Source organism: Saccopteryx bilineata, chromosome 1 (assembly GCF_036850765.1).
Source record: "Saccopteryx bilineata isolate mSacBil1 chromosome 1, mSacBil1_pri_phased_curated, whole genome shotgun sequence".
NCBI classification, from domain to species: domain Eukaryota; kingdom Metazoa; phylum Chordata; class Mammalia; order Chiroptera; family Emballonuridae; genus Saccopteryx; species Saccopteryx bilineata.
Window position 1 is genome coordinate 172713774 of NC_089490.1, and position 18563 is coordinate 172732336.

The 18563-nt window shown below is 38.6% G+C and overlaps 1 protein-coding gene across 1 annotated transcript in view; it reads left to right on the forward strand.

Moving 5' to 3' along the window:
* The window catches only part of TMEM144 (transmembrane protein 144), a 60721-nt gene extending 43523 nt beyond the window's left edge, over positions 1 to 17198 (forward strand). The window contains 4 exon segments of the mRNA XM_066252688.1: positions 60 to 179; positions 1699 to 1796; positions 5693 to 5746; positions 17103 to 17198. Of these exon segments, the coding sequence (XP_066108785.1) occupies positions 60 to 179; positions 1699 to 1796; positions 5693 to 5746; positions 17103 to 17198 (368 nt within the window).
* Positions 17199 to 18563: the final 1365 nt, after the last annotated feature.

An 18563-nucleotide genomic window follows, 5' to 3' on the forward strand; every position in this document is an offset into this window, starting at 1 on the left:
ATTTTAGAACTCTATATTTGAAATGATACACTTAAGAGTTTTATATTCTGTATTTTCAGATTTAGACTATGTTTTTGCACACGCCAGTAACATCTTTCTTACAAGTACAGTCTACTTTCTGGCTTACTGTATAAGCATGAAAAATAATCCTAAACTATATCCTGAAGCAATCTTGCCAGGTAAGAATATTTACTACAGAAAATCTTACTCTGGAAAGTTTCATTCTCTACTCACTTAAGTAATCATCTTCTGGAAAGCAAGCCATTGTGTGTGTGTGTGTGTATTTTCATTCCCTTAATTGCTTTGGCCCAGTTGACCACCAAATATGAAAGATTTAAAAACCATGAAACTGAATATAAAATGCTAGTCATTATTAAAGAAACTAAAACTAGAACAATGACTCTAAGACCATTTCCTATGCCAAACATCCAGTGTATTACCCATCAGACTTTATCTTTTCTTCTTTACGGTCTAAGGATTCTTATTAAAAGCCAGTTCTATGGCTTTTTAAAATTATTTATTTATTTATTTATTTATTTATTTATTTATTTATTTTAATGAGAAGAGCGAGGCAAAGAGACGAACTCCTGCATGCGCCCTGACCAGGATCCACCCAGCAAGCCCACTAGGGGGCGATGCTCTGCCCATCTGGGGCCATTGCTCTGTTGCTCAGAAACTGAGCTATTTCAGTGCATAAGGAGAGGCCCTGGAGCCATCCTCAGCACCTGAGGCCAACTTTGCTTAAACCAACTGAGCCATGGCTGAGGGAGGGGAAGAGAGAGAAGGGGGAGAGAATGAAGGGGATGGAGAAACAGATGGGCATTTCTCCTGTGTGCCCTGATCGGGAATTTAACCCAGGACATCCACATGCTGGGCCAACGCTCTACTACTGAGTCAAAAGGCCAAGGCATTATTTATTTTTTTAAGTATCAATGAATAGGAATCTGCAGTCACTTGGGAAAACACACATTTTTTCCCAAAAAGTAAATAAAAATAGTTTTAGAGCTCAAAAGGTATATGTTAAATGCACATGCTTTTGAATTTAATTCAGTAGGCATGATGGAAAAAGTATATGTATATATGATTTCTCACTAATTTATGATTTTGCTACAATTAAATTTGGAATAAAAGTCCACAAGTAAAATTTTCATAGAACAAGTACGGCATATGTCACACTCATTTCTGAGTGCCAGATTGAAGCCAAACTGTGCCTCTATAACCACTATACCATTATAGAAAATGGTAAACTATTGAAGTCTTAATTAAATTATCATGAAATTTTTAGCTGGTATATTTATACAAATTCTAGGAGTTTTTTTTTCCCTTGGCTATAAGCATCATTCTGAATTTCTCATATTTGATGTTAGTGCTTTAGAGTTAATGGTATTTGCAGAGCATGTTCAGGTCCAGTGTCTTCCCTCGGCCCCACTCCACTACCCAATCTTCGCTCAGGGACTACTTTGGGTACTTTATTCATGTCAATAAAGTGAAAGGATTCATAATTATGCCCACAGCAGTCAAGAGAAATCAGTCGGTTTTCAAAATGATCATAAAAGCATAGCTCAAAAGTTCATGTTGGCCAATAACGTTGATAGGAACGCACTGATGTGTGTTTTAGTAATAATGCCTAATCTAGAGTGGGAATTTTCAAGAGAGGAATGTGACTCGTTACCTGTGTGGTCTCTGTGTGTGTTTCAGGATTTCTGTCAGGAGTACTTTGGGCAATAGCTACCTGCTGTTGGTTCATAGCTAATCACTCTCTCAGCGCTGTGGCCAGTTTCCCAATGATCACTGCTGTAAGTAGCTGAAGTTTTGTTTTCCAAATTTTTATTTTTCAAATATCAATCTAATTTTTCTGAAGCATTCTTAGTGAATCACTGAAGACTCTTATGGAATTTGATTTTTTTAAGAGGACAATTAGTATAAAAGATTCATGCAATCTTTGGTCATTTTACCTATTGCCATTTTGAATACTTACTATTTATAACAATATTTGTCTCCATATAACAGTTTTTAAATATAAAATGCTTTTGCATATATTATCACACTTGAATCACATGGCAGTCTTGTGAGATAGAAAGTACTTATTACTCCTCTTCTTACTTGGAACTTCAATATTTTTAAAGAAAGCTTTTAGAAAAGTGCTAAATCAAAGTATTGTCTCTGGATAACGCCATTTATTGTAGCATACATAATACAATTTGCCTCATCTGACTTTTATCTTTTTTTTTTTTTGTGCTAGAGAGAGGGACAAACAGGGACAGACAGGAAGGGAGAGAGATGAGAAGCATCAATTCTTAGTTGCAGCTCCTTGGTTGTTCATTGATTGCTTTCTCATATGTGCCTTGAACAGGGGGCTCCAGCAGACCGAGTGACCCCTTGCTCAAATCAGCAACCTTGGGCTTCAAGCCAGCAACCTTTGGGATCAAGACAGCAACCATGGGGTCATGTCTTTAATCTCATGCTGAAGCTGGTGACCCCATGCTGAAGCTGGTGACCCCACGCTGAAGCTGTTGAGCCCACACTCAAGCCGATGACCTCAGTGTTTGAACCCGGGTCTTTTGCATCCCAGTCTGATGCTTTATCCACTGCACCACCAACTGGTCAGGCACATTTTGACATTCTTAATCTCTGCTGGGAAAAATGTTATCAAAACCAAACATGTTATAAGGATTTCTTTTTAGGGTTAAGTCCTCATCATTAGAATAGACTTATCTTTCCATAAAGGGCTTTGTTTCTCAACATTCTGGGGATGTTTGTTGCGAGAAGTGACCATATAACACAGGGAGATAGAATAGGTAATGGTATATAAAGCTTACCAGTTAAATGCTTAAAAATAAATTTGCATAGAACAGCATACTATGATATTATCCTTAACTAAGGATGCTTTAAACAGATTTTATCATATGGGACCTTTTACAAGGGAGACTGAACAACAATAAATAATATTCTTTACAAACTTTTATAGTCGACAGAGAAATGTTTTTGCAACAACTATTTCTTGTATAATAAATTATGGTAAAGATGTAGTATAAAACATGAAAGCCGAATTCAGTGACACAAACTGCTGAGGTAGGTAGGGTGTGGGCAGAGGGGTCAGTGGAGTGGCACTGAGGCTTTTGGAGATGTGCCTGTCGAAAGGATTATTCTTGAACCCCTGTGACAGAAGCACAGTCACCCCACCAGGCAGTGTAGCTTCCTCTGGTGCTGGAGGATTATTACCTGGAAAGGACACATATTGCTGAGAGATGAAGTAATAGGTCCTTATTGCCACTAGGTTCTCGCTTGGTTTTTACTTTTGTTACTCTATTTAAGACCACCTTGCCTGACCTATGGTGGCGCAGTGGATAAAGTGTCGACCTGGAAGTGCTGAGGTCGCTGGTTCGAAACCCTGGGCTTGCCTGGTCAAGGCACATATGGGAGTTGATACTTCCAGCTCCTCCCCACCTTCTCTCTCTCTCTCTCTCCCCCTCTGTCTTTCTCTCTCTCTTCTCTAAAAAAAATGAATAAATAAAAAAAAATTAAAAAAAAAAAAAAAAAAAAGACCACCTTATCCACATGCAGAAAACACTCAGGCCTTGCCCTCAAGGCTCCTACATTCTTTTCAATTTTATTTTCTGAGCAGAGTAGATTATTTTTGAATTTTAACTTTTTCTAGTGGAAAATTTCAAATATACCCATCAATCAGCTTCAACAATTATATAGTCATTCCTATTTTATCAAAAGAGTACATTCTTCCTAATATCAGCAGCTCTGTATTTTCTATATACATATATTTCCATTTTTATGTATCTGTTGGTGACTAGACTATGAGTATCTTGAAAATCAATGAAGTAATAAGCAAAAAGAAGGAGGAGGAGGAAGAGGAGGGAAGGAAGGAAGAGAGGGAAGGAAGGAAGGAAGGAAGGAAGGAAGGAAGGAAGGAAGGAAGGAAGGAAGGAAGGAAGGAAGGAAGGAAGGAAGGAAGTTAGGAAGGAAGAAAGGAAGTTGGAAGGAAGGAAGGAAGGAAGGAAGGAAGGAAGGAAGGAAGGAAGGAAGGAAGGAAGGAAGGAAGGAAGGAAGGAAGGGATACTCACATAAATCTTGAGGAAAGGCTTGTTACCTCTGCTCCAAGTCCTCCCTATAAGTCTAAAAGCTGAATTCAACCTTACCCAGAAGGTTCATGTTCTCAGGATGGCTCAAGCTCATTTTGTTTTTAAGGACTGATTTACAAATGTAATTTGTATGAATTTACAAAAGGAAACTGTACAATCTCAATCGCCAAAATAGTTATGGCTCTTACCTAGTTTGCCTTTGCCTGAATCAGAGTCTGTGCACACTTTCACTTAAGTTTGCATTTAGCAAAGCACCCATTTCCTACAACCACATTACTTGTCACAATAAACTTTGGGTGCTGTCTGAGCAAATATTTAGAAAAGCATCAGCCAAAAAGTCACAAAGGTCAATGATACCTTTTGGTATTATCTTCCACCATGTACTGTGAAGGGAAATTACTTTTCTGATTAAAGAGGGTAAAATTCTTAAGCAAACGGCATGCTGATATTTGTATTATATCCCCTCTTCTGTTGCTTTCTTCCATCCTGTCCACAGTCAGTATAGAACTGCCTCAAGCACCCAGATGCTTCTTGTTTAGTTTGGATTTGAGGCTTAGGACCTATGTCATTGATATCAGGCAGTTCTTTGACCTAATTCTCTGGCTCTTTTGATGTAGGCTTTTCCAGATGCTGACAGAGAATACTGTATTTTTATTGCTTCGCTCACACGCCAGGAGTGGAGTCGGACACTGTTGACCCAGGCACGTAGACTTGGAGGAGTGTAGGAGGGGAAAAGCATGTTGAAATTGTTTATTTGAAACTACCAGAGTTTGTGCAGCTTGAAATGGAATCATATAAATGCTAATGCAATACATCTTCTCTACAAAAACCATGCTGAATTCAAATCCCTATTTTTTCCCTTCCCAGCTAAAAAAATAATAGACTTTAAGAGCTTAAGTTTTTAAATTGCACAATCATCCTTTTATTCCCATCGCCTTTCTTCTCATTTCCTTTATATTATTGTATTCATGTCTTTGTCTCCTGTTCACAAACCCATTGTTTATTTTTCCTTCCATGGTTTTTCTCTGTTACATAATGCTATCTTTACTTTTTATTAGACTTTAATGTTAGATGAAGTAGTATCAGGGTTTTTTTTAATTTAAAATACATGCTGCTTCCATATGTACATATTTGTCAGGTGTAAAAAAACATACCAAAATTTCTTCAGTTATAAAATTAGCTCATGCCAGAGAAAGTTATCAATTTCTTCATACACTTTTTCCAATTAATGCTATTTCTAGTCGCATAAGGAACTAGTTCACTAGAAAAAAAATAAAACTAGTTTTTTATTAAAATAGTTTATTATAAATAGATCACATTAAAGAAAAGCATTCTATGGCACAAATTTGTATAATATCATTATGATAATAAAAATGAAAACCATAAACAAAAATTTAAAAACCTTCATTTTTTTTTACCCAATGTTACTTAATTTAACTTAATGTTAAGGCTAAGATTGTTTTCTTGACAATATTGTTATACCACTTTTACAATAAAGAAGTTATTTGATTAAAGTGTCAGGTTAGTTCTCCAATTTACCATGCGAGTACAGTCACAGAAAAATAACCAATTTAATTAAATTTCTCATTTTTTTTAAGGGTCCAGGATTTATAGCTGCACTGTGGGGTGTCTTCATGTTTAAGGAAATACAGGTATGACCTGACCGGGTGGTGGCGCAGTGGATAGAGCGTCGACTGGGATGCTGAGGACCCAGGTTCGAGACCACGAGGTCACCAGCTTGAGCACAGGCTCATCTGGTTTGAGCAAAAGCTCACCAGCTTGGACCCAAAGTTGCTGGCTCCAGCAAGGGGTTGCTTGGTCTGCTGAAGGCCCACGGTCAAGACACATATGAGAAAGCAATCAATGAACAACTAAGGTGTTGCAACAAAAAACTGATGATTGATGCTTCTCATCTCTCTGTTCCTGTCTGTCTGTCCTTGTCTATCCCTCTCTCTGACTCTCTCTCTGTCTCTGGAAAAAAAAATAAAAGGAAATACAGGTATGTACAAGAAAGGGAAGAGTTCTAAAATGTGTAGATTTATGTATGAAAAGTATTTAATACTATATTTGTGTTGTTTTCTGAAAACTGCATGTAACTTTTAAAGCTAGTACAAAAACACATGAATAGAGTTGACAGGTCAGATGTTCAAATGATTTTAATCCCTAACTTGGAAAGAAAATACTAAAAATATGATAATTACTATAAAGCATGTTTCTCTCTACCCCAAACCCCAGTGGAAAAATGCTTTAGTTGACTTTATATTTCCGTAAGAGATTTGGTTACATAATCCAATAAAATATGATAGAGGGAAATTTAATTTTGTGTAAAATATGGTAGATTAACAAATAAAAGATTTTTTTAATCTCAAAGATTAAAATATTCCTGAGGCCAATGAAATATGGAAATAGATATTTCTACGGCTTCCTCTGCTTCCCAAAGAACTCCATCTCAAACCAAACACTTTACAGGAAAACAGTACAGTAATAAGTGACTCCTCCTTCCTCCCTCCCAAGTGTAATTGATGGTGACTTAGACACTATCCCAAGGCATCATAGACTTATTAGTTCTGTCTTAATTCGCAGCTGTAATAGCAAATAATTCCTGGTTCTAAGAAGATCTGATGTTATTAATCTCTGGGAACCATGAAATGAACTGTGTCCGTGGTGAATCCTTAAAATGATTATTCCATTTTTAGATTTAAGAAATCATTTCATTAATTAAATGTTTTGATTTAGAGAGCCATAATTTGATAACAAGATTCTCAGATGAAACGAATGTGTTTTAAAGATATTTGGACCATGATCTTAATTTTTTTAACTACACAAGACAACTTAGGACATTTATAGACTCATAAGTTACTTTTATGCATATGTTTCTCATTTATTTTAGTTAGGGTTGCTTTCCACAAAAAATAATTTTATGCCCATAACACGCTGTAAATCTCTGCAAATATTTCATCTGTCTCACAAAGGATAATGATTTCCATTTCAGAATTATTACTTGTAGGGAATCACCCATCTAACCTTAAACCCTCTATGACTTGGATTGGACAACTTTAGTTAAAAGCCCTGAGTGAATGTCTCTTGGATGCAAACACCAAGAAACTGTGAGAGTGGGTGACCTTTGTGCAGACACAAAGAAATGCATGTGAACGGGCTTTAGAAAATTAGCCTAGAGGTTCTAGATTGCGCCTTCCTTTGTGCTTGTTAATAAGCAAAAGATAAATAAGGTACTGACCTAAAGTAGCCCTTTCTCCATGTTAGCAAAATGGCCACTAGTCATTCTTTCCCCTTATCACCTGGCCTCCCTCCCTTGTAATCCTATTATCTCTGTTAAGGGAGAAGAACGTTCAGGAGGTCTTTTTTGCCTCCCTTGGCAGGCCTCCCCCTCTTCCTCTTGACATGAGTTTGTGTCTAGAGTAAGTTTTTTCCACGTGAAACTAGTAGTTCCCATCGAGGTAGAGTGCTGCAATTACTCAGTATAACATATTGAAGCCTTAAAAATCACGAGTTAGTGATCAGAGCTTATTTGCAATTAAGGTATAAAGAAGTATAAAGTAAGAATAAAGTTATTTTAAGCATTTGAAAATGATTTTGTTCACTACTACATTAATAATGATACTGCATTAAAAGTTCTTATAGATATAAGAACTCCCTTGAGAGAAAGAATCTCTAACCATTAAGCCTAGTGTTAATTTCTCAGAGTGCTCTACAAAGATACTAAAAGACATTCAAAAAGAGGTTTTTTAAAGATATCTTTAAAAAGACAGCTCAGACCAAACACAGGAGGAACCATTAGGAATGATAGCCGTGCCTGACCAGGTGGTGGTGTGGTGAATAAAGTGTCCTCCTGGGACACTAAAGATCCAGGTTCAAAACCCCCAAGGTCACCCACTTGAGTGTAGGCTCACCCAGCTTGAGCACAGGCTCACCAGCTTGAGCTCAAGGTTGCCAGCTTTGTGTGGGACCCTAGACATGACCCCATGGTCGCTGGCTTGAAGCCCAAAGTTACTGGCTTGAGCAAGGGGTCACTTACTATGCTGTTGCCCCAGTCAAGGCACATATGAGAATGCAATCAATGAACAACTAAGGTGCCACAACAATGAACTGATGCTTTTCATCTCTCTCCCTTCCTGTCTCTCTCTTTCTCTCTCTCTCTCTCTCAACCAAGTAGGGCTTAATTCAGGAATTCAAGAGTAGTTCATACTATGTGTAAAGCCAGTAGCCATGGCCACCATCAGAGCTGCCTGGCCTGCGCAGGTTCGAATTTGATTCGGACAGACGGTAATGAAACAACAGAACCAAGAACTGGTGGGCCCTTACATTTAATCCTAGCTTGCACTCGACGAGCAAGAAATACACACAGTAGGAAAACACTTCCTTTTCTATTCGGGGCTAACAAAGCCACTGACTCATCCGAGTTTCCTAGAATCAAAGGTTTCTACCTCACCAGCCTTATTCACCTCTGTTCCCCATCTCCTTCTCTCTGCACAGACTCTGCACAAACTGTCTTCTCCTTCAGCACTCTGCCATCTTGGCTGCTGCTCCTCTGCAATGATAATTTCAGGAACTGAGAGAGAGAGAGCCCCCAGTCTGCCCCATTTTATACTGTAGAAATCAAAATCTTTAAGCTAGTATACAAATAAGGAGGTATCTGATACAAAGCCACTTATCTGAGGCATAAATGGAATTACTCATAAGAGTGCACCACCCCACATCATGCAACAGTCAAGGGTGTGGGGAAAAGTTTAGTGTTGAGAAGATTTTAGGATTAAAAGGGTGGGAAAGGCTGTCTTAAAACTAAGCCTTAGGCTTAGGCTATAAGGACCCTGCCTGCTTACAGCCTGTCCCCCACACCCAATGCAAACTGTAAGTGAGCAAACATACATCATATTTGCAAACTTATTTGACCCACACTATGCAAATGAATTAATGTAACTTATAATATTAGATAAACAGGGAAACCATGTGATAACGTATATTCAAAAGGAATTTACTAAAATTAAAAACCAGTTTTTAATTAAGAAAATAACTTCTTAGTAAAGCAACAAATAAGAGGAAGCTTTAGATGTAAGATGTCGGCCCTGGCCGGTTGGCTTGGTAGAGCGTCAGCCTGGCGTGCAGAAGTCCCGGGTTTGATTCCCGGCCAGGGCACACAGGAGAAGCACCCATCTGCTTCACCCCTCCCCCTCTCCTTCCTCTCTGTCTCTCTCTTCCCCTCCCGCAGCTGAGGCTCCACTGGAGCAAAGATGGCCCGGGCACTGGGGATGGCTCCTCGGCCTCTGCCCCAGGTGCTAGAGTGGCTCTGGTCGCAACAGAGCGATGCCCCAGAGGGGAAGAGCATTGGCCTCTGGTGGGCGGGCCGGGTGGATCCCGGTCGGGCACAGGCGGGAGTCTGTCTGACTGTCTCTCCCCATTTCCGGCTTCAGAAAAATACAGAAAAAAAAAAAAAGATGTCCATCAAAAAACAATAGCAAATAAATAACTACAATGGTACCTTGAGATACAAACAGACCAACATATAAATTTTTTAAGATAAGAGCTGTGACTCGGTCCATATTTTTGTTCGAGATTCGAGCGAAATTCCGAGATACGAATCGTGATTCGGGAAGCTGCGGCTAGTTGGCATGTTGGCGCACAGGTCCAGTATCAGCAGTTTGATATACAAGTTGACTGACTTACAAGTTTAGTTACAGAACGAATTAAATTCATATCTCAAGGTACCACTGTAAGATGAAACAGAAGAGTTCTCTATCAATTATACCTCAATAAAACTGATAAAAAAGAGTTCTCTATAAGTTGGAAATCAAAGATTTCTCCATGACTGCCATTATTCAGTATTTTCTGAAGATCTTACTTAGCCAATGTGGTAATATAACATTAAGAAATAAGAAAAACAGGTATAGAAATAAAATGCAAAAATTGTCATTTCAATATATATTATATTCTTTAAAAATTTATGAAATTCTCTTAATTCAATAATATTATTTAGTAAAGTGCTGAAATATAGCATAAATGTAAAATAAATACTCTTCCAATATGCCACTGATAATTAACTAAAAAGTGAAAAATAAATGCTATTAATACCTACAATGATGATAAAAATATGAAAATAATTAATAAGAAATATGCTAGAATTCTAAAATATTTTACTTTACCATAAACATTTACAAGAGGACTGAAAGGAAACCCAGAACAAATGGGAATCTCACCCTGTTCCTGACGGAGCATCTTACTGCTGTTATGAGGCAGTTCTTCCCGGTTACATTCAGTGACATTCCTGTAAAATCCCAATGGAACTCCTTTTGGAATTGAGAGTAAGTGTCAAAGTTTGGCCAAGTGTGTATGTAAAAATGAAAAGGGAGGGCCAAGCTGAAAGCAAAGAGTGAGTGTTTTTTTTTAATAAATTTTTATTAATGGTAATGGGATGGCATTAATAAATCAGGGTACATATATTCAAAGAAAACATGTCTAGGTTATTTTGTCATTAAATTATGTTGCATACCCCTCGCCCAAAGTCAGATTGTCCTCCGCCACCCTCTATCTAGTTCTCTGTGCCCCTCCCCCTCCCCCTAACTCTCTCCCTCCCTCCTATGTCCTCCCTCCCCCCACCCCTGGTAACCACCACACAAAGAGTGAGTTTTGATGACCTTCCTAGAGTTAAAAAAATTTATGAATCTGTCTATAAATGAAGCTTGAAGGGCATCCAGAGGTATTTATCGTTCAATGCAGTTGCCTAACTGCCTCTCTTGACAACTGAGTTAAAGGACAGTTTCAACTACTTTATATGCCAACAAATTTAAGAAGAAGTTATCAACCAAACACTGAACCCAAAATTCTATCCGAATTTTAAAAAATTATTTTTCTTACAAACAACACAAAACCCTAGAGTAAAACAAAAGTAAACTACTTATCTTTATGACTTTTAGGTCCTATCAGTTATGTCTTGAAGGAACCCTTGAAGACATATCTTTATTTTATTTACTTACATTTTTATAAGAGTATAATGCTTTTTATTTTCTTCTTTATACTTTTCTAGATTTCCCAAAATTTCTTAACAAACTTGTTACTTTATAATCAGAACAGATAACCTAGTCTTGGTAGAATAAAGTCAGTATAATTATAATACACATTCTATTTTGTGATCTGCTTTTTTTGCTTTTAACAACAGAAAATGTATTTCCTTTTTTTAAATTAATTAATTTATCGGGATGACATTGGTTCACAAAACCATACAGGTTTCAAGTGTACAAATCAATAAAACATTGTCTACACACTGACTTGTGCACCTTTTGTCCCAACCGAAGTCTCTCACCATCCCATTCCCCCACTTTTACCCCCTTTACCTCTCCCCGCCTTCCTTTCCCTCTGGCTGTCACCACACTGTTGTCTGTGTCTATGTTTCTGTATATATGTTTTTGGCTAATTCTTTAACCTTCTTTCATCCAGCCAGCCCCGTCCCCCAATTGTCCTCCCTTTTATTTATTTATTTTTTTTTGTATTTTTCTGAAGTGAAAAGCAGGGGGGCAGAGAGACAGACTCCTGCATGCGCCCAACTGGGATCCACCTCGCAAGTCCACTAGGGGGTGATGCTCTGCCCATCAGAGGTGTTGCTCTGTTGAAACTGGAGCCATTATAGCACCTGAGGCAGAGGCCATGGAGTCATCCTCAGCACCTGGGCCAACTTTGCTCCAATAAAGCCTTGTCTGTGGGAGGGGAAGAGAGAGACAGAGAGGAAGGGGAGGGGGAGAGGTGGAGAAGCAGATGGGCGCCTCTCCTGTGTGCCCTGGCCGGGAATTGAACCCGGGACTTCCACACGCCAGGCCTACACTCTACCACTGAGCCAGCCAGCCAGGGCTCTCCTCCCTTTTGACAGCTGTCAGTCTGTTCCATGTATCTATGCCTCTATTTCCATTTTATTTAATAGATTTCACATATACATGAAATTATATGGTATATGTTTTTCTCTGACTCCTTATTTCACTTAGCATAATAATATCCAGGTCTTCCATGCTATGGCAAAAGTTAAGATTTCCTTCTCTTTCACAGCCACATTGTATTCTATTGTGTAAATCTGTCACAGCTTTTATATGCACTCATCAACTGATGAATATTTGGGCTGTTTCCAGATCTTGGCTATTGTAAACAATACTGCAGTGAACATAGGGGTGCATATATTCTTCTGAATTAACATTTCAGGTTTCTTAAAATATATTCCCAGAAGTGGGATCACTGGGTCAAAAGGCAGTTCCATTTTTAATTTTTTTGAGGAAACTCCATGCTGTTTTCCCCAGTGGCTGTATCAGTCTGCATTCTCACCAACAATGCAGAAGGGTTGGTTCCCTTTTCTCCACACCCTCACCAGAAGTTGTTGTTTGTTGACTTACTGATGATATCCATTCTGACTGGTGTGAAGTAATATCACATTGTAGTTCTAATTAGCATCTCTCTAATGATTAGTGACATTGAACATCTTTTCACACGTCTACTGGCCATCTATATATCCTCTTTGGAGACCTGTCTTTTCAGGTCCTTTGCCCGTTTTTTAATTGGATTTTTGGAAGACACATATTTAAAAGTCTACAATCTACAGCAGTAAGAACTTAATCCAAGACGCAAGCACTTTTTTTGTGTGGAAGAATTTAGTGATTTTATTTTGTTTTAATGCCATCAGTGCTCTAGTTGGATGCTTTGTATTTCTGATATTATTTTATATCTGATATCTGTTCCTTTGGGGGAAGTATTAGAATTTTATATTTAGCTATTTTAACATAAACATATAAATATTTTACATTTTTAGCAACACACCTTTTTTTAGTCAGTCTGTCTACAGTAATACCAATGCAGGGGATCATTACCATAACACTAATAGATAACTATCCCCAGATAAAGAATAAGGTGATTTTTAAAAAATATCAATTGCTATTTCAACAATTCAAGTTAAAAAACTTTTGCTTTGGGTGAAACTATAAACATCCTAGAAGAAAACATAGGCAATAAGCTCTCTGACATCACTTGCAGCAATATATTTTGCTGATTTATCTCCACAGGCAAGGAAAATAAAGGACAGGATAAACAAATGGGACTATATCAAACTAAAAAGCTTTTGCACAGCTAAAGACACCATGAACAAAATAAAAACCACACAATGGGAGAATATATTCGACAATACATCTGATAAGGGGTTAATAACCAAAATTTATAAAGAAGTTGTAAAATTCAAAACCAGGAAGATAAACAATCCAATCAAAAAATAGGCAAAAGAGGCCCTGGCCAGTAGGCTCAGTGGTAGAGCGTCGGCCTGGCGTGCGGAAGTCCCGGGTTTGATTCCCGGCCAGGGCACACAGGAGAGGCGCCCATCTGCCTCTCCACCCCTCCCCCTCCTTCCTCTCTGTCTCTCTCTTCCCCTCCCACAGCGAGGCTCCATTGGAGCAAGGATGGCCTGGGTGCTGGGGATGGCTTTTTGGCCTCTGCCCCAGGCGCTAGAGTGGTTCTGGTCGCAACAGAGCGACGCCCCAGAGGGGCAGAGCATCGCCCCCTGGTGGGCAGAGTGTCGCCCCCTGGTGGGCGTGCCGGTTGGATCCCGGTCGGGCGCATGTGGGAGTCTGTCTGACTGTCTCTCCCCGTTTCCATCTTCAGAAAAATACAAAAAAAAAAAAAAAAAAAAATGGGCAAAAGAAATGAATAGACACTTCTCCAAAGAGGACATACAGATGGCCAATAGGCAGATGAAAAAAATGCTCAACATCACTAATCATTAGAGAAATGCAAATTAAAACCACAATGAGATATCACTTCACACCAGTCAGAATGGTGCTCATCAACAAAACAACACAGAATAAGTGCTGGCGAGGATGTGGAGAAAAGGGAACCCTCCTGCACTGCTGGTGGGAATGCAGACTGGTGCAGCCACTGTGGAAAACAGTACAGAGATTCCTCAAAAAATTAAAAATGGGCCTGACCGGGCAGTGGCGCAGTGGATAGGGCGTCGGACAGGGATGTAGAGGACCCAGGTTCGAGACCCCCGTGGTCGCCATCTTGAGTGCGGGCTCATCTGGCTTGAGCAAAGCTGACCAGCTTGGACCCAAGGTCGCTGGCTCAAGCAAGGGATTACTCGCTCTGCTGCAGCCCCATGGTCAAGGCACATATGAGAAAGCAATCAATGAACAACTAAGGTGTCACAACGAAAAACTAATGATCGATGCTTCTCATTTCTCTCCGTTCCTGTCTGTCTGTCCCTATCTATCCCTCTCTCTGACTCTCTGTCACTGTAAAAAAAATTAAAAATGGAACTGCCCTTTGACCCAGCCATCCCATTTTTAGAAATATATCCCAAGAACACCGCATCAATGATTCAAAAGAAGAAATGCACCCCCATGTTTATGACAGCGTTGTTTACAATAGCTAAGATCTGGAAACAGCCCAAGTGTCCGTCAGTGGAAGAGTGGATTAAAAAGCTATGGCACATATACACAATAGAATACTATGGGGCCTTGAAAAAGGAAATCTTACCTTTTGCGACAATATGGATGGATCTGGAAACTATTATGTTAAGTGAAATAAGCCAGGCAGAGAAAAAAAAATATCATATGACCTCACTCATTTGAGGAATCCAATGAACAATGTGAACTGGGGAACGAAATAGAGACAGAGGCGGGGTCACCGGGACCAGAGGGACAGGGGACAGAGGGAAAGGGGATGTCAGAGAAGGGAAGGAGATTGGTGAAATTATACACACATAACACAACATTATAGAGAGCAGAAAAGCAAATCCTGGAGGGAAGGGGGGAGGGCGTTGTGGGGAGGAGGAAAGGGGGAGGTTGTGGGGAACACGAGGGAGGGGGATACCTTTGGGGGGGGACTAGAATCTATGTAAACACAGTCAATTAAAATAAAAAAAATTTAAAAAACCTTTTGCTTTGGGGAGAATGCTAGTGTGAGCTTTCTAAGAGCTAACATTCACCTTTGACCAAGGAAAACTATTACCCAAATATAAGCAATTTTTTTCCTCTAGGAGACTAGGCAGTTTGGCAGAATCTTGACCTTAAAGGGGGAAAACTATTTTATTCCCTGAGAACATTATTCTTCTTTCTACATAGGCAATAAAATAGAAAACTTACCAAAATAGGAACATAATTATATTGTAAAATACTGACAATTGAGGGCCTAAAGTTTTTTCTTATTTAAATAATCACTTCAAATTGTTTAAAGTACAGTTAGCAATCACATGAGTATATTCATTTTTTAAACAAATATTTATACAGTGCCCATTCTGCACCAGTACTGGTATGTAGGTAAAGGTTACTGTATTTAAAACTAAATAAAAAACATGTCAGGGAACCTTAATGTGTGTGTGTGTGTGTGTGTGTGTGTGTGTGTGTGTTGATCTGTATTGTCAAGGCTTTGTAGTACTGTCTTTCACTTGTACAACTTGTATTAGAGTGACTTCTGATAGTGTTAATGCTCACAGTGAATCAGACAGTACAACTGGCTTCAATCCAATTTACATAGACCTCTCTGGTCATCAGACAAACAAATTAATCCACTCTAACCCAGTTCTTTATTAAGTTGAAAAGAATTGTATTGTATTTGAACTAAATATATATTAATTGGCATTAATCTTGACACAAGTTAATAATAGTATTATATGACTTGATTGTCAGGAGATCACCATATAATTTTAGACCATATATCTAAAAAATTAGAGAGGCACTAATCATGTTTTACTTCATGATGTTCAAACCTCCCTTTAGAATATTGAGAACTATATTTAAAGAGGGACATGGACAACCTGGCAATCAATCACTCAGAGGGAAACAGCAAGGATTGAAAGGGAACTTGGAACCACTTATATGAGAAAATGGTCAACTAGGCTAAAATATTGACCAAAAGAAAATATGCTTCAGGGATATGAGACAGTTATTTTTTAATGTTTGAGGGATTTTCTTGTGGGAGAGAGATTAGAATTGACCTGTTTGTACACACTAGAGATAGAACGTATAGGAAATAGAATATTTCTAGTTAACACAGGAAGATATTTCTTTGTTAGTCTAAGGATGGACTGTCTACTTTCAAAAGGGATTCTCAGTTGTTTCCCATCTTTGTGACCTGTGCGCCCAACATAGCTGGACAAGCCAAACTTGTCTACTTCTTCCTCACCCTTCAGATTGATCTCTACATACTTCTCTGAACTTTTCTCTCTCCTGGAGGACCAGTTGTTGCCTCCTTATTGGTCTCCTTCCATTTATCTGGCCCCCTTCAATCTGTTCACCATTGTAAAAAAAACAAAAAAGAAAAAAAAGTGTAGGCTTTTATCATTAATGTTTTTCTATTGCTCAGAAAAATAAAACTCAAACGCATAACACTAGATCCCTGGTGGCTCAGGCCCATAGCCTTCCAAAGTCACCTTGCTCCACCTAGCTCTCGTTGCTTAGTCCTACTGACCTTCCTTCAGCCCTTGGCAAGGATCATGCTTTCTCTTACAACAGATCTTTGCCCATAATATTCTTTCTACCTGGAATTTCTACCTGCTGCCCTCTTTCCCAGCCCAATTCGCTGATACTTATAGGTAGAAACTCACCACCGCCAAACCACTTCATTAAAATTCTTTTATAAAAGTCAGAAACAAGCATGGTTGGTGTCTAATTAACACTTCTCCCATGTTGTGACATTCTTTTCTGTGATTATTTGATCGATTTGTCTCCCACATGATCTGATTGGCTAAGGGCACGTTGTGCTCTTTCTGTTGCATATTGTAACCCCAACACATGTTGATGTACAGGAGGAGCCAACCTGTATTTACTGAATAGCAAAGTAAATTCACCTGAATTAGCAAAGATCTTGTGGGTTTTCAAGGGAACCTGTATGATTTTTTACAGAAATAGCGAAACAGAATATAGGTGGATAAAGAAGACGGTTAGTAAGGTCCCTAGTAATCTTGAGAGTCTGTGCTTTTTGCATGTTTGATTCCAGTGTTCTTAATTACAGTTATTCTTTTTTATTATCCAGGGTCAGCAAAACTATCTATTAATGATACTTGCATTTTGCATCATCTTGACTGGAACATTATGCACGGCTTTTTCTAAAAATCTAACAATCACATGACCAGCAGGTGGCAGCAGTGTTCAAGAGAACGCCTCTACTGGACACGAGGCAGATTATGTTGAGAGCAGTGCTCATTTTCTTTCGTACAGCAAATGGATCTCAACTCATCTCGCGGTGGGTAAATGATTTTTCCCCACAAGTGTGAGAATGAAGAAAAACTGATTTTCAGTTAAGTATGAAAATGAAAAAAAAATTTAATGAACTATTTATGAAGACAGGCGAAGTAGTGATGGGGGAAAAACTATCTCCCAGTGGAATTAGATTCTAAAGATACCTGGATCCTTGGCTAGAAAAAGTAAATGTCAGAGTCGGTAGCTGAATGTTAAAAAGGTCATTTTATTATTTTTAGCCCAAACTTACTTTTGCTTCGAATTAATATTGCCCAACTCTACTTCACCTGCCCATCTTACTTAGCTGAAAATGTTTTTCATTATCTGCAGATAAAAATCCATCTTCAGAGAACAGAAATTTCCCACCATTGAGAGTATGTGTATAATTGAAAGGATGTGCATACATAATATGCAAGTACGTATACATACACACACATATATGCATGTATTATTCCAATCTGGGAGAATTTCTGGAGTTGCTGAAGTGAAGTTCAGGTTTAGCAGAGAAGCAGTTTAAAGAGACCAAGAGATCAAACACTCCTTGGGAGATAGATATTGCCCCCACCCCGAAATATAGTTTTCCAAAATCTCTCTTTTAACTAGAGATTTTCTTCCTGTTTTCACTGGTGGTTTTCACTAAGCAATAGAAAAGAACAGACATGCTAGTTTTATTTTTTTAAGAAAACCAAAGTGGAACTGCTAGTACGTTCATCACAATGGTTCCCAAACTCTCAAACTAATACAACCCCTGCTGAGGTGTCAGTCTCACCATGTCAGCTCACAGTGTGTTACTTGGCTGTGCAGAGGAGACAGAATAGTGTTCTGCTTAAGCACTGCACTCCAGAGCTCACAGGCATGGGTTTAAATCCCTCCCCTGCTTCTTTTTCCTTGTGTGACTGTGGCTAGGTTCTGAGCCCCTGTATTAGAGTCCTCATCTGTAAACCACGGGTAATGAGAATATCTATCTCACATGGTTGTGTTGATGTTCAAATTAATGAAAAGCTATCAAGTATGGGCATTATTGGGCACTAGGCAAATGTTCCATAATTCTTAGCTATCATTGTGTTTTTTGATAAAGAAAACACGTGTGTAGGTTGAAGAATATTTTTTAAGAGTGATTGCCCTCACCACCACCCCATCCAAACAACTACCTACTATTTCTCTATATAAGTGCAACTTAAAAATTATACTGGAGTCCCTGTTTAATTGTTAAATTGCTAAAAATAAATATTTAATTGTAATACCTTACAAAAAT